Here is a 13,384-nt window from a genome sequence, read left to right on the forward strand (position 1 = left end):
CTGTGGTTCTTTCATACCAGCCTTGATATAGGAATGTTTACATGTAAATACAATACTGGAAATGAACATATTTCATATTTGTTTTTCTCATACCAGCTTCCTCCAAACAGCAAAACAGGTCACCTGAAATGTCACAGAGTTTGCTTTCAGCTTTGTACAAACTGTCAAAGACAATTGATGGTAACAGTCACTCAGAGCTTTATTAACAACCAGCAGGACTGGAGAACACTTCACTAACAGTTCTGATTTGACAGTTCCTATTTGTTTGTCACTACCAATTATTTACCCTATTAAAGCCCTGGAACAAGACTGCATGAGGTCTATGAAGAAGCCCCACAAAACTGATCTCTGAAGGGCCAACTCCATTTTGAAGAAAACTCCATTTTGCAGAAAAAGGTGCAGTAAATGTTGGTCTGAGCATCATCTACAGTTAGAGGAGGCAAAAGGCTTCTCAATCAATGTCTTTTGTGGAGATAGTAGAATAATTTGTGTTGGAAAAGAGCCTTAAGATCAAGGACACCAGCTGTTAACCTAAAACGAGAAAGATCTCCATATATCTTGTTCTGTTGCAAGCCAAACCAGAAACTACCTCCTCCTGAGCTTGGAGAATGGAAATAGAGATGGATGAGCTGGCATTTCATGCAGCCTAGGATGGGTATCACTCCACTCTTCTACATTTCATTGTTTCACCCTCCAAGAAACCCCTTCCATTGGTAACACATAAACTGCTCTTCACTCTTCTGTATTATCCTTAAATTGTGTCCCTAAACATGCTTGACCAAGAAGAGCACAAGACTTCATGGGTAGTTGGATACTGGTTTGTCTGAAGGATGTCAAAAATTAACACTCCTTATTTCTAAGAAACTTATGGTCTGAGTTGGTTATTTTAAAGATAAAGGTGTACACAAAGGTCCATCTTAACTTATTTCTTGGGGTAGCTTTCAGTATTTTAAGAGCTTCCTATACAGCATGAATACATCACATAAATATTTTGGACTCTAGGGCAATCCTGATCTGCACACAAGATACACTGAGTATTCCCATTAATGGAAAAAATAATCTTGGATGCTCTCATCTTCCTTCTTCAGTCTTTATGAGAAAGAATTTCAAAGATCAGCATTTTTCTAAGGTGGTTGGCAATGAAGTAGTGAACAAAACTGAGAATAATGCACAGTGCCCAAGTGAACCTGCTCTGCCAGGGGGGTTGGACTAGATGATCTCCAGAGGTCCCTTCCAACCCCTAAAATTCTGTGATTCTATTACAAAAATTTAAATTGACTCTGTGACTCTGGATATTGAGAGCTATTGTTCCATTTTATCTTCAGGAAAGAAATTATAAAGGTCTAAGGGTAATTTTGGGGGTATAAACCTATTGCAACCCAATCCACAGTCTTCTGGCAGATGAATCCCATTGGAATCCAAGAAGGTCTAAAGAAATAAACTATTTTGAGAGAAAAAACAAAAGCAAACAAACAAACAAAACCCCCCAAAAATACAAACAGAAATTGGGAGAGTTCACAACTGTCCATCTGTCATCCACAGTTGCATATTTTCTATTTGTATGAGAAGTGGAGAAACTCTGATTTAAAGCTGCAGTTTTTCCCCCCCAAGATATCTGTAACCTGACCAACCTTTCAGAAATTAAAATCTAAAATCGATTTTATTTTATTATTCTTGACAGTAATTATGCCAGTTAAGTTTCTACATGTCTAATCTCTGTGCTAAGAAATATAGGCCATGAAATCTCTACCAAAATAAATGTGTGACTCAGTAGACAATTGTTCAATAAAAATGAATGGTGATTCATGCAGTATAAATACCCTGAAAATTCACCACACAGCAAATGATTCACTCACTGCAAGTCTAAACATATTATCTTTGTCGTGGGAGAGAAAGTGAGCAGAAATATTTCTTAAGGGCAGCCCACACCTATCCCTGTGGTGATCTGACAGGGAAAAACACTGAAATAAAGGAGATTTCTGATGCCAAGTCAAGGTCAAATCTGAAAGGAGAAGCCACTGGGACATTGGTTTAGACAGGGAAGAAAAATGATGGCACCTTCTGTAAATATTCCCTCTGCCATGTAGTGTCAACTTTAGGTGATGAAATCCAAGTTATGAGTTTGGTATTTTTACAAATTGCTGCTCTTAATAGACGAAAAGAGCAAAAGAAAGGATTAAAAAAAACCCAAACAAAACCAACCCCCAAACCAAACAGATTGCAGACACAGTTTATTAATATTTTTAACAGGTGGAATTAATTTCCACAAGAGTTCACAAGCTTGCACCCAGTTACTCTCTACCCAGGAGGTCACACACCAGCCTCTGCCTACCTGCCTCATTTCCTTGTAGTTGTGATGCTTAAAGTCAAGGTTATCTGTGGTTGTCATTTCATTTCTTCTGTGGTAATAATTATTGGGGTCTGAGAAAAGAAACAGAAAGAAAATTCATGTGCCTGTGAATTTTAGATATGAAGATGTTAAGCTGCAAAACATGCAAGGAGAATGCAAATCTGAATGCCACTGGCCTATAAGTATTTAAAAAGTTTTTCAAAAGCAAAAGGTCCATTTTGGAAAATATTTTCTTTCATCAAACAGAGAATGAGAGATGAAGAAACTCAGACCACAGATTTCAAATTTAAGCATTCTTGTTTACTACCTTGGGCATCCTCTCCTTCTTCAATGAGAAAAGACCCTGCAGAAGTGTGGCACTCCCATTTACACAGAGAAATAGACTCATTTTTTCTGACACTGATCTATTCTGCATTACCAGTAGAATTAATTAAATTTGCTGGTAAGGCAATAATTCTTCATAATTTTATTATTTGTAAAGATGGATGAGGGAGTAGGAAACTTTGATGTTCCCAGCTACTTCCCAACAGAAGAGCTCTGGGAATTGCCCATAAAAAATACCAGAGAGAACTGAGTGCTCAGTGGATTGATGCATAGAAGGGATTTCTCATATATTACAGCTGTACCCAACACCTCCAGCTGATGCTTCCAGTTATTATGCTCCCAACAATTCCCTTGGTTTGTTTTTTCCTCCTTTAATTTTCAGTCCTCTTCACACTTGGGTGTGAAGTGAGCTTTGCAATGACTTGAAGATGAAATCAACCCTCACAGCACAGTATTAGCAAACTGCTTTCTCACTTGGTAAGACAAAACTCTCCCCCATGCCCAACAGGATTTGTTCATAGGCTCCATTCTCACAGAAATCCCACATTGGTGTCATCCTGATGGAGGCTGCGAGCTGGGAAGTGCTGCTCATGTGATGCTCCAAACAGACAAGGCAAGGAAGTCACTCTAAGTGGTTTAGATAAGGTTTTAATAAAAAAGAAAATGCTAATTTAAACGCTTCAGACTGCCTGAAAAGCCTCAGCCTGCTATTTTGCCAATAACTGATTTGTTCCTTTCCCTGTAATATAAGGGAATTTTGACTTGTCCTCAGAAAACTGAACGAGCCACAGACCACTTGTGTGATCCTGAAAAATTCCATTGGCAGAGACACCAGAGGGTTGGGACCTTTTTTCCACACCAGCTACTTCGTGGTGGTCATGAGCATTAACATCACACATGAAATCAGCAATGAAAATGTTCTTCAGCTGTAGATGGATTGTCTCCTATGTATTTTGATGTGTAGTCAAATACCAAAGAGTTAATGCCAGCTAAGGATAAATTAGAATTATGGGCAAGAGAAAACCCATGTTCTTAACTTGCAGAGTTGTTTCTTAAAAGGTTTTCAACCATCATCTCTCTAATTATTTCTTATAGTTTGATTCTGATAATAATAGGAATTGTGAGGATTGTCAATAATTCTGCAGAAGAGTATAAATACCATTTTTATAAATAAAATACAAAAGAAAATCTTTTAGTGACAACCACTGCATCGCTGGGGATGTTTCATATCTCTCTGTGGATAAACAGAATACATTGGCCTTTCCCAAAAGAATTATTGAACTTGGTCTCATTTTTATTCAGCCTCTGCTCAGGTAAACTCCCCCCCCAAAACTTCACATTGCCCAGAATTAAGTTTTAGCTTTGCAATGACAAAAAGAGAAGCCAAAGACAGGCTGTCAACCTAAGCAAAGCTTTACTCTCACAAGTAGTTCACTGGATTTAATATTGCTGTACACACAAAGATAGATGTAGAAAGTCAGTTTTATACAAAATGAGTTCTCTCCTAGACTTAGCCAGGTAGTAGACTGGCAGAGAGAAGTAATAAAAACAGGACTGAATGATGCATCCACTGCAAAAAAGACTTTTCTGGTACAGAGGAGTTCATCTTTTATCTTGAGTTGAAAATGATGACACAATCATTGTACCCATGATAGGTTTCTATATAAAAATTACAAAAAAATTTAATTTCAGCCCAAATTTATTCCATTTAAATAATTGCCTTGAGTACTCCCAGTATAAATAAATGCATGAAGAGCTCAGCTCATTTTCTCTCTCCTCTCCCTGGGTATATTTGATCATATGCAGTCTCTTTTTTGATTTTTCTTAGGTTTGAGGAAGAACAGGCAAGAAAAGTACATCCATCCCTCTGAGGCAACTGAAAAAGATTGCAAGTGTCAGTCCACATCTATGTAAATACCAACAGTTTGGGAAACTGGAGAGGGAATTAAATGCTGATGCTTTTGTCCTCTTTTTCCCCAGGAAGAAATGGCAGCACTGATCCTCTGCTACAACAAGGATTTTCTAGCATCTTTCCTCTACAGCTAATTGTTTTTCCCTTGGTTAGAGAGCAAATCCCTTCTGTTCTCTGAAAGTCTGGACTGATATACTCAGGTTTGGGGGTATTTTGAAGTTTTTTGTGGCATTATTTTGGGGGTTTTTTGTTTGTTTTGGGATTTTTTGTTGTTGTTGTTCGGTTGTTTTTTTATTTTCTTATTAGATGAACTATAATGTTCTAGAAAAGGTTGTTTCTCAAAACTAGCCCACAATGCACCAAAAATGCATTTTATGAATAATGCATCAGCATTGCCCTGCTAAAAATTACAATAATCTTATATAATACTGATTAGATAACCAGGAGCTTCTCTGTCCCAACTTCATCCAACTTGGAATGAATCAGATGACACCAGGAAAAGGTGAAGAACCCAATGAAAGGGAACTGCAAAAGAGAAGCCATGTCCTGGAGGAAGCAAACATACATGGAAGGAACAGTTTTTATTTGGGCTCCTTGTGTGTGATGAACAAAATGAGGGAGAAGAAAGAAATGTCAGATCTTTCCCAGCTCAAAAGATTGGTCAGCAGCTTATCCAAACCTAGTAGTTCTTTCAGCCCAATTACACCTGGAATAAATACATCCCATTCCTGTTGTGTTTCTCTATGAATGATTCTGATCTTTTCTTTCAGGAAGAAACTGAGTCAGGCACTGAATAAGGGAGTTAACTCAATCAGTGACTGTGATGGAGAAGTGATGATGTTTCCATGTTAATCCAAGACTGGAAAAGGTCTCATGACAAGGTGGTGGAAGTGCAGATGTGTCCTTGCTAACAGGGTGTAAATACCTGCTGCACTTCATAAAAAAGACCTTTCTAAAACCAGACATTTTTTCTCTTTTAAGTACAGGTTTAAGGAACTGAACGGGATTGTAAGGATTTCTCTACAAATTGCTCTCCCACGTGGTTTGAGGTTATCTTTGTTCAGGTGCAGTGGGAATCACAACCAACCACAGAGCTGGGGGTTTCTAAATCCATGGGTGAAATAAATCAAAATCCTACTGAAAACATTAATATTCACAGACACAGGACACCCCTGGTCACTGCCATTCGGGACCAGGATGGATCCCTTATCCCCAGAGAGGCAGCTTTTAAATTTCACTGCTTCAGAAGTGAAAACAGACACAGCTACAGAAGTTTTATGTCAATATTGTCCCATACTTCTCTTCACCAGAGAATTACTCTTTCAATGTGCCAGATTGTTTGGGGGGTTTTTCAGCCATGAGTAAACATCTAAATGACAAAAACGAGTGGAGCTGGAGGCATCGAGTTTCTGACCAGCAGTAGGGAGAGTTAAAGCAGTAATAGTAATAATAAAGCAGTTCTCTTTCCAGCTCTGCTATTTCTGAAAATGCTATTCATAGCCCCCTGTGGAAAAAAAAAAAAAAAAAAAAAAAGAGAGAGAGAGAGCTGTCCCAAGCTGCCATAATTTAAGATCAAAGAGAGAAAAAGAAATAAAACAGATGAGAGACATGGAATGAGTAGTGGGAAACTGAGAAATAAACATTTTTTCAAATATTTATATACACACACACATATAAAGACACAAAGCCACTATGGGACTATCAACAAGGTGCTGCACAGAAACATGGCTTTGCCAGAATTTGCATTACTGAATGCTTTTTTTATTTTTAATTGGCCTTGTGTAAGGTTTCACTTTGTATATAGTTTAGCAAAACTTTAATTGTATTTTTCACTTTTAAGAAAAACAGCTCTGATCTGAGGCTTGTGCTGAACATCAGGTTTTGTCTTTTCCACAGTCCTTATCGTGGATTGAAACATCCACCTTCACTTGAAACTCACACCAGTGATGAGTCTGGATTTGATAACCCCTGAAATTTGTTTAAAATTCTTTGCACCTTCAACTCCACTTCTTCCCCCTTTACAAGTTCAGCCCAGTATTTCCCTTCCAATTAATTCAGGGAAGTCCTAAAACTTGTACAATGAAACAATAAATTAAATAATAATGATTAAAAAACAGACCATGTAATTGTAATGGTTCTTTCTTGCTTTACAAGCTTCAGACTGTCCCAAGACAATCCTATTGCCTCTCTCAGTAAGTGCACTGCACTTCAGCCTGAACAACAGAGAAAATCTTGTTAAGACCATCACTGCCACCTTGTTTTATTAATAAAGTCACTTACAGATATTATGTGATTGCATTTGAAGGATTATCCTGTTACTGTGTATCCAGATATTTTTCTTTCTTTTTTGCATAACTCGACTCACCAAGGACAGGAATTGCATCAAAAGCAAAGATATCCAAAGGAAATAAAGTTTCTGGGGGAGGCAGCCACGTCAAGATCAGCTGAGAAAGGCTCCTACCTGGCAAAGGACACCCCAGGACTTCCAGTCTCATGCAGATGCTGCCTTCTTCAAACCAGGAGCGAGGGTTTATCCGGATGTACCGGGCGACCAGAGGCACCGGTAACATGTTGAGAACTGGGATCTCCTTCTCACTGTTTCCTTCAAAAATCTGTGCAGGTCAAACATAAGGAAACGGCAAGATCAGTTCTTCAAAAAGCCTTTTAGCAGCTTTGGGAACAGAAACAAATAAAGTCACCCAGTTCAGCCTGGTTTGGTGGTGGTTCAGGGCAGAAATGATGAGCGCAATTCCCTCAGGAGGAGCCAGGGTTCCAAACCTCATCCCCAACAAAAGGCATTTTGTGGGTATGAGATGTCCCCAGGGACCAGCAGGCTGTTGCTAACCCTCACAGGGGCCATACAACATGAAACATGTCACATCACAAGCAAGACCACTGCCAGGGTGGCATTGACATCCCTGGGTGGACACATGCAGGTTTGTCCTACAGGACATTCTGGGTCCCTATTTGTTATGTGATTTTAAAATGAGCAGGACCACTGAGAGATGTCATGTTCTACTGATTAATCTGACAAATCTAAACTCCACAGGGACAGTTCTCCCTCTCCCACTTCTGCCCATCTTCACCAAACACCTGGTCTGTGATACTGACCACATCTCCAGACTCATTTCTGACTGCAGTCCAGGCGTGGCTGTCATTGCTCACCAACACTCTGTAGGAGGTGACCCAGTTACTCCTAGAAAAGAAAAGAGTACCCAAGTTATTTTTTGATAATTTAGAAGGACTGTAAATCAGATTTCATGTACCAAAGCTTGTAAGACTGGTTGCTGGGGAAATCTCATTTGTCAAATCCACGTCAACAGCTTGGCTGAGAAAGTGACAGTAAACTTAGATGCAATAGGTTATTAAAACAACCTAGAACATAGAGGCAAATAAACCAAGATAATATTCTGGGATTCCAGGAGGTAAGGGATTACTGATCTTCTTTCCTTTTACATGCAGAGATTGGGATAAATCTCATTTCATTAGAAACAGATGCACACAGAGTTCAAAATCACCTTTTCAGCTACAGACCGTTTAGTATTTCTGCTGTTGTTATCAGAGAGGATGGAAAAAACCCAATAAATCCTCTAGGATGCAAAACCCATGAATATCAACCAGCAAAATTTCCATTTCTTTCAATGCAAAGATGCCTGGAGCATGCAGTCATCCTTGTATTTAGAAGAGAGAGGAACAAAGAGACAATTTTGTCCCTGCAGAGCAGAGTCCAACTGATCACAGTTCTAGTGCTCTGCTACAATATTGACATCAACCTTCAGCAGGCTGATCTTTCTTTAATCTAAAAAAGCATAATCTCCATTGCTACTGAAGTTGGGTCTTGTCTGTACTCAGCTGAGAGGGAATAAAACAGATTCCTCCTTTCTGAGTGGAGTTAAAAGTGTGTGTGGCTTTTACACCACCTGAGCATCCCCCAGGGCAATGTCTATATAGCTATGGAGAAGGTCATGTCCTGACTCTCCTCTCACATTTCTAGGCCTAAAAGGGCAGCAGAACTTTATTTTTTTTTTCCCCCTAACACCTTCCTGGTTTCACAAGGCAGTGACTTGGAGGAGAGTTGTGGCTTGGGGGTATCTTTGTACCATCAAGTCAGTCCAGGATGATTAAATTCTACTTGTGTGTATGTGAACTGATGGTGTGGAACCAGAAATCCTCCAGAGCAGGATACACACTGTCCAAGGAGACTGCTGGGAGTGAAACCAAGGACAAGGAAAGCTCTTGAGACTTAAAAAAAAAAAAAAAAAAACAAACCAAAACCCCCCCCCCAAAAAAAAACTAGGTACAATTTGGGCAGTTATGGGACAAGCAGCAGAGAATATGGGACAGAGTTAAGGGAGTACCTGGAAGGACAAACACACCTAAGAAAAGCTTCCCCTTGCACTGCACCCATGCAAAAACAACTTCATTTGCTTTGCTTTATCTTAAAATTCAATAATTAAAGGTAAGTCAGCTGTGAACACACCTTGACATCACTGTGCTTATATTGAAGGGACAAACCAGCTTTTCTGTGGTCACTAAAAGAGACACAGGCTTCTAATGAGGACTAAAAAAGGGGCAGGGATGGAGCAAGAGGAAATTCATCAGCCACAATATCAGGATAAGTTCACCCAGCTTCATCTGGTACAAAATAATGACCTTCAAATAACACTTAAGTCAATTCATGGCAGCAGAAAATGTATAATTGTATAATAAAACTCCAGGAAAAAGAAAAATCTTTTTCTGATTCAAAAAAAGAAACAAGATTGAAAGCAAATCTCATGGGGTTTTTTTGTTTTGTTGAATATTTTTTAAATATATAATCTTGTTCATTTTTCAAAATCAGCATAAATGACCAAAAGAGAAAATGTCAAAAACTAAAAAGACATCATTGCTTCTGAAGTATTACAGAACTTTTCTCACTTCAGCTGCCTAAATAAGATCAGGAGGACAAACACAGCACATCCATATTCATTACCCCTGAAATAAATTCTTAATCAGAGGATCACAACCACCTGAAAACAAGATAACAGTGGACATTCTGTATGACTGAGAATTTTGGAAGAAAATCATGGTTCACATAGAGAGTTTTGAAAAGAACCAGCTCTTTTTATTGGCCTGGAGCAAATATTCCTGTTACACTAATATCCTGTTACACTTTTATTTACCATACCTTAACTTTCTCACTCTCTACAGTTTCAAAGGTACCAAGTAACCACCAAGTAACTTTTTTTTTCAGAGGCATTCTGCCAACAAAAATACAGATGGGACCACATCCATCATGGACACCTGGAGTGTAGAAGGACTCCAGAGGGTCATGGAATGAGCTAAATCAGTGCAAACTTTTAGGTCCAACACCACATCCTCTTAGCTCTGCTTGCCTGGGAAGAATAAGCATCCACTTTGCATCTCTTGAGATGCAGAACAAAACCATCATGGGGGACCAGGAGCCTTCTGCCCAAAATGCAAAACTCTCAAGTTCTTGAAGTTCTTCCTCCTTTTTATCTAAGAAAAAACAAACACTTCTGCCAACATTTAAAAGGCTGCTGTTAATTCAGATCCCCCCTCAGAAATGGCATTTTCTGCCTTCAAGCCCCATTCCCCATCATGGGGAAGGGGAACACTGCCTGGGTTCCCATGTTCAGAGTACCTGGAAGGCTAGCAGAAAGCAGAGTAACTTTAAATCCCAGACATTTTTACAGATCCAGACCAGCACAAGAGGCATTCACATACTAAATCTTCTTGAAAGCTGCAGATTTTCTCCACATATGGGGCTGATGACCCCAGGAAGATGGATGTGCTGCACGTGCCACAGCCAGGGGGTTCCCAGTCAGAATGGAGCTTCCTGGAATGGAGGAGTTTAATCCCTACTTGTGCTGGGGTTATTCATGCAGACACAGAAATCTAAAGCTTTCAGGGAAATCCATCACAGAAACACAGCAGCTGAAGGCAAGTCTGGTGCTAGGAGAAGGATTGCAGGGGCAGCTGCTTTGTGGTGGTACCTGATGAGAGGAAAAGCCCAGAGCTGGGGTTTGCAGACATTAATTGGTGCTCCATGTCATATCAAATCTCCTCGAGGCCCACCAGCACTGAAAAAAATAAACCTAAGCAAAGCTGAAAGCACTTAGGATGTCCCTAACTTTGTTTTAGAGAAGCTCTTCTGAATTCAGTCTCTAAAACCTCCCTGTGACCTGTTTCTCAGGTCTGTGCTGGGTTTATAGAGTCAAGGAGACTTAACTCAGGCAAAGCCCTCTGCCAGCATTTGGGATAAACTGCTCTCATTATCCAGCTCCTCTTGTCAGGAATCTTGGCAATGCAGGAGTCATTGTGTGATGGGATCTTGAAAAGAATTGGAGGTTACCTCCAGTTCATTACCCCCTGGCACAGAGTGCTCCTTACAGACTCCCATATCAAGCCCAGCAGTGCTCACAAAAGGATCACAGGGCACCCACTTGATAGGAATCATTTGGATTCAGGTGCTTCCCATTTATAATCCTTTTTTAAAAATTTATGGCAGCCTTATCTCTTCAGAAGAAACCTATCTGGAAAAAAAAAAAAAGTTTCAGAATCTATTGCCAAGATCATTTCAGAAAAAGTAAATGCAAAAAAATCAAAATATGTCAAATTCACTTAATGTGATCGATCTTTTTATTATGATTAATTTATATGTAATGCATTAGTGAGGCTTATTTGAACATCTTCAACTTTAAATTCAGTTTCTTGTTATGCATGGAGATGTCCAGCTTGTCCATTTCCATTAAAAAAAAGCAAAACACATCAACCAACCAAACAAACCAGAGGGATTAAGTGAGTTCCTCAGGGACAGGGAGCAAACCTGATTCAAAGCAGAGAATTAAAAGCATCTCTGCTACAGCCTTGGCAAATCCTGAGCAGAGAATCAACTTTCCCTTATCTAACACATCATCAGGGTACTGAGCACAGGGACAGACATCCTGACAGCACCAGGACAACAAATCCCCTTTCTCCCTGGACAATTTTCTTTTTTTTTTATGGTTATTAGACACACAGGAGGATTCCATCTCAGGCCAACCCCCAGGGAGTGCTAAACAAGCAGCAGTGGAGGGATGCCAGGAGTTTGGCTGCTCAGCCTCCAGCAGGTGAGAGGCTTCTGGCTCTTTGGATGGGGTTTTATTTTGTTTGAGCAATATCTGCTCCCTGGAATATTTTAAGGTTTTAAATATTTTAAGCTGGATAAATAACAAGTGAAATAAAGCTGACAGTCTTCTCCTGGGCTCTAGGGATTTTTTTTTCCACATCAATCAAGTTGCACAAAAATGAAGGAGGTTGACAGGTGTCAATCTGCAGAAGTTGAAGCCCAAAGTGGAACAGGTTCTGGGGATGAGACAAGAAAACTCTGGCAGAGTTCACATGAGCATCCTCTACATTAGACCTTGCTCCAGCTGACCACTGTATTCTTCTCCTGTCATTGCAATCTGATTTATCTGCAGTACAAAACTAATAGGAAATAGACCCAGGCAGGCACACAGATATGTATCCTCCAATAATACATAAATTGGCAAGCCAAAATATTTGAAATTGAAGAATCTCTACACCAAAAAAAAAACAAACCCAAACTGTACTCATGCACAAAATCAGCTGCCAGCAATTAAATGGCTTTTTGCTTGGAAAAAAAGTAATTTGCAGTCTTATGAAATTAAAGGAAAAACCATTAATATTCCATAATAATATTTATGCTGGTAAAATTTTAAATCACCCACTATGAGACAGTTTCAAAACGAAGCCAAGTCAGAAAATGCTTGGGCTAACCCCAGGTAGCTCAGCAAGTTTTACAAACTAATTAAAATAAATAGGATTTAAAAGATGGAGCTTGACAAGCAAGCAGGGCTATTTTCTTTTAATAATTAAAATCTGCATGTTTAATTTTTAAAAGTGCTTCTAGCTGGCTTAAATGAAAACACTGCTGTGAAATCCAGGCTCTTCAGAGACCCTGAAAGGAAAAGCTCAGGGCCAGAATTTCATGTGCTCAGAATGAATTAAGCCCAGATTTTCCAAGGCTCTCCCCCGAGAGAGGAGGAGTTGGGTGGGAATCTCATTTGCTGCCCCAAAAGCTGCCACTGAGAGCCAGGTTTTTACAAGGTTTTAATCTCTGACTTCCTGACCTTTCTAGAAAACCCAGTGCATCCAGAGAGTAACACCTGGAGGTGCCAGGTCCCCTGCCTGGGGTCAAATTAAAGATTTTATGGGCTTAACACCCCCATTTCAAGTCACTTTTTGCAAAGAGATCTGCTGGTGTTTGGAATTCTTCCTGTGTCAGAATTTCCCCTTTTACATGAGCTGGATAAAACATCACTGAATTTTTCAAGTTCCAGCAAGGTGTTTTTTCTCAGCCTCTGTGTGGGGATAGGAGGATTTTTGTCCTCTTGCAAGCAAGGATGTTGAAACCCAACCTTGCAATCTTCACATGTCCATAAAATCTAAGCTCAGCTTTTGAGGAATTAACAGTGAGTTTAGCAACACATTAAAATCTGGGACAATATTTTGGGACTAAAGAGCAGAATGTCACACCACCAAAATTAGAGGCAACTCAACTGCAATGACCTAAATTTGGTCTCAGGTCTGGAAGGGACCCAGCTTGCTACAGACCTACAGTTCCCTAAGGACACTTTGGCATGGGGGATGCTGGGGACCACAAAGGGTTTCCCTGAGCACAAAGAAGGCCAAGGATGATGGTGTACTATAAAAACTAAAAAACAAAAAAAAAACCAACAAAACCAAAAAACAAAAAAAACCAAAAGCAAAAAACCCAAAAGCAAAAAACCCAA

The 13,384-nt window shown here is 39.6% G+C and overlaps 1 protein-coding gene across 2 annotated transcripts in view; it reads right to left on the reverse strand.

Moving 5' to 3' along the window:
• CPXM2 (carboxypeptidase X, M14 family member 2) overlaps nucleotides 1-13,384 on the reverse strand; it is a 61,864-nt gene that overhangs the window by 15,815 nt on the left and 32,665 nt on the right. For both annotated transcript variants that reach the window (XM_071749645.1, XM_071749644.1), the window contains 3 exons: nucleotides 7,698-7,782; nucleotides 7,048-7,198; nucleotides 2,333-2,421 (listed from right to left, as the gene is read on the reverse strand). In XM_071749645.1, coding sequence (XP_071605746.1) covers nucleotides 2,333-2,421; nucleotides 7,048-7,198; nucleotides 7,698-7,782 — 325 coding nt within the window. The remainder of the gene's footprint in view (nucleotides 1-2,332; nucleotides 2,422-7,047; nucleotides 7,199-7,697; nucleotides 7,783-13,384) is intronic.

Source organism: Heliangelus exortis, chromosome 7, assembly GCF_036169615.1.
Source record: "Heliangelus exortis chromosome 7, bHelExo1.hap1, whole genome shotgun sequence".
NCBI lineage: Eukaryota > Metazoa > Chordata > Aves > Apodiformes > Trochilidae > Heliangelus > Heliangelus exortis.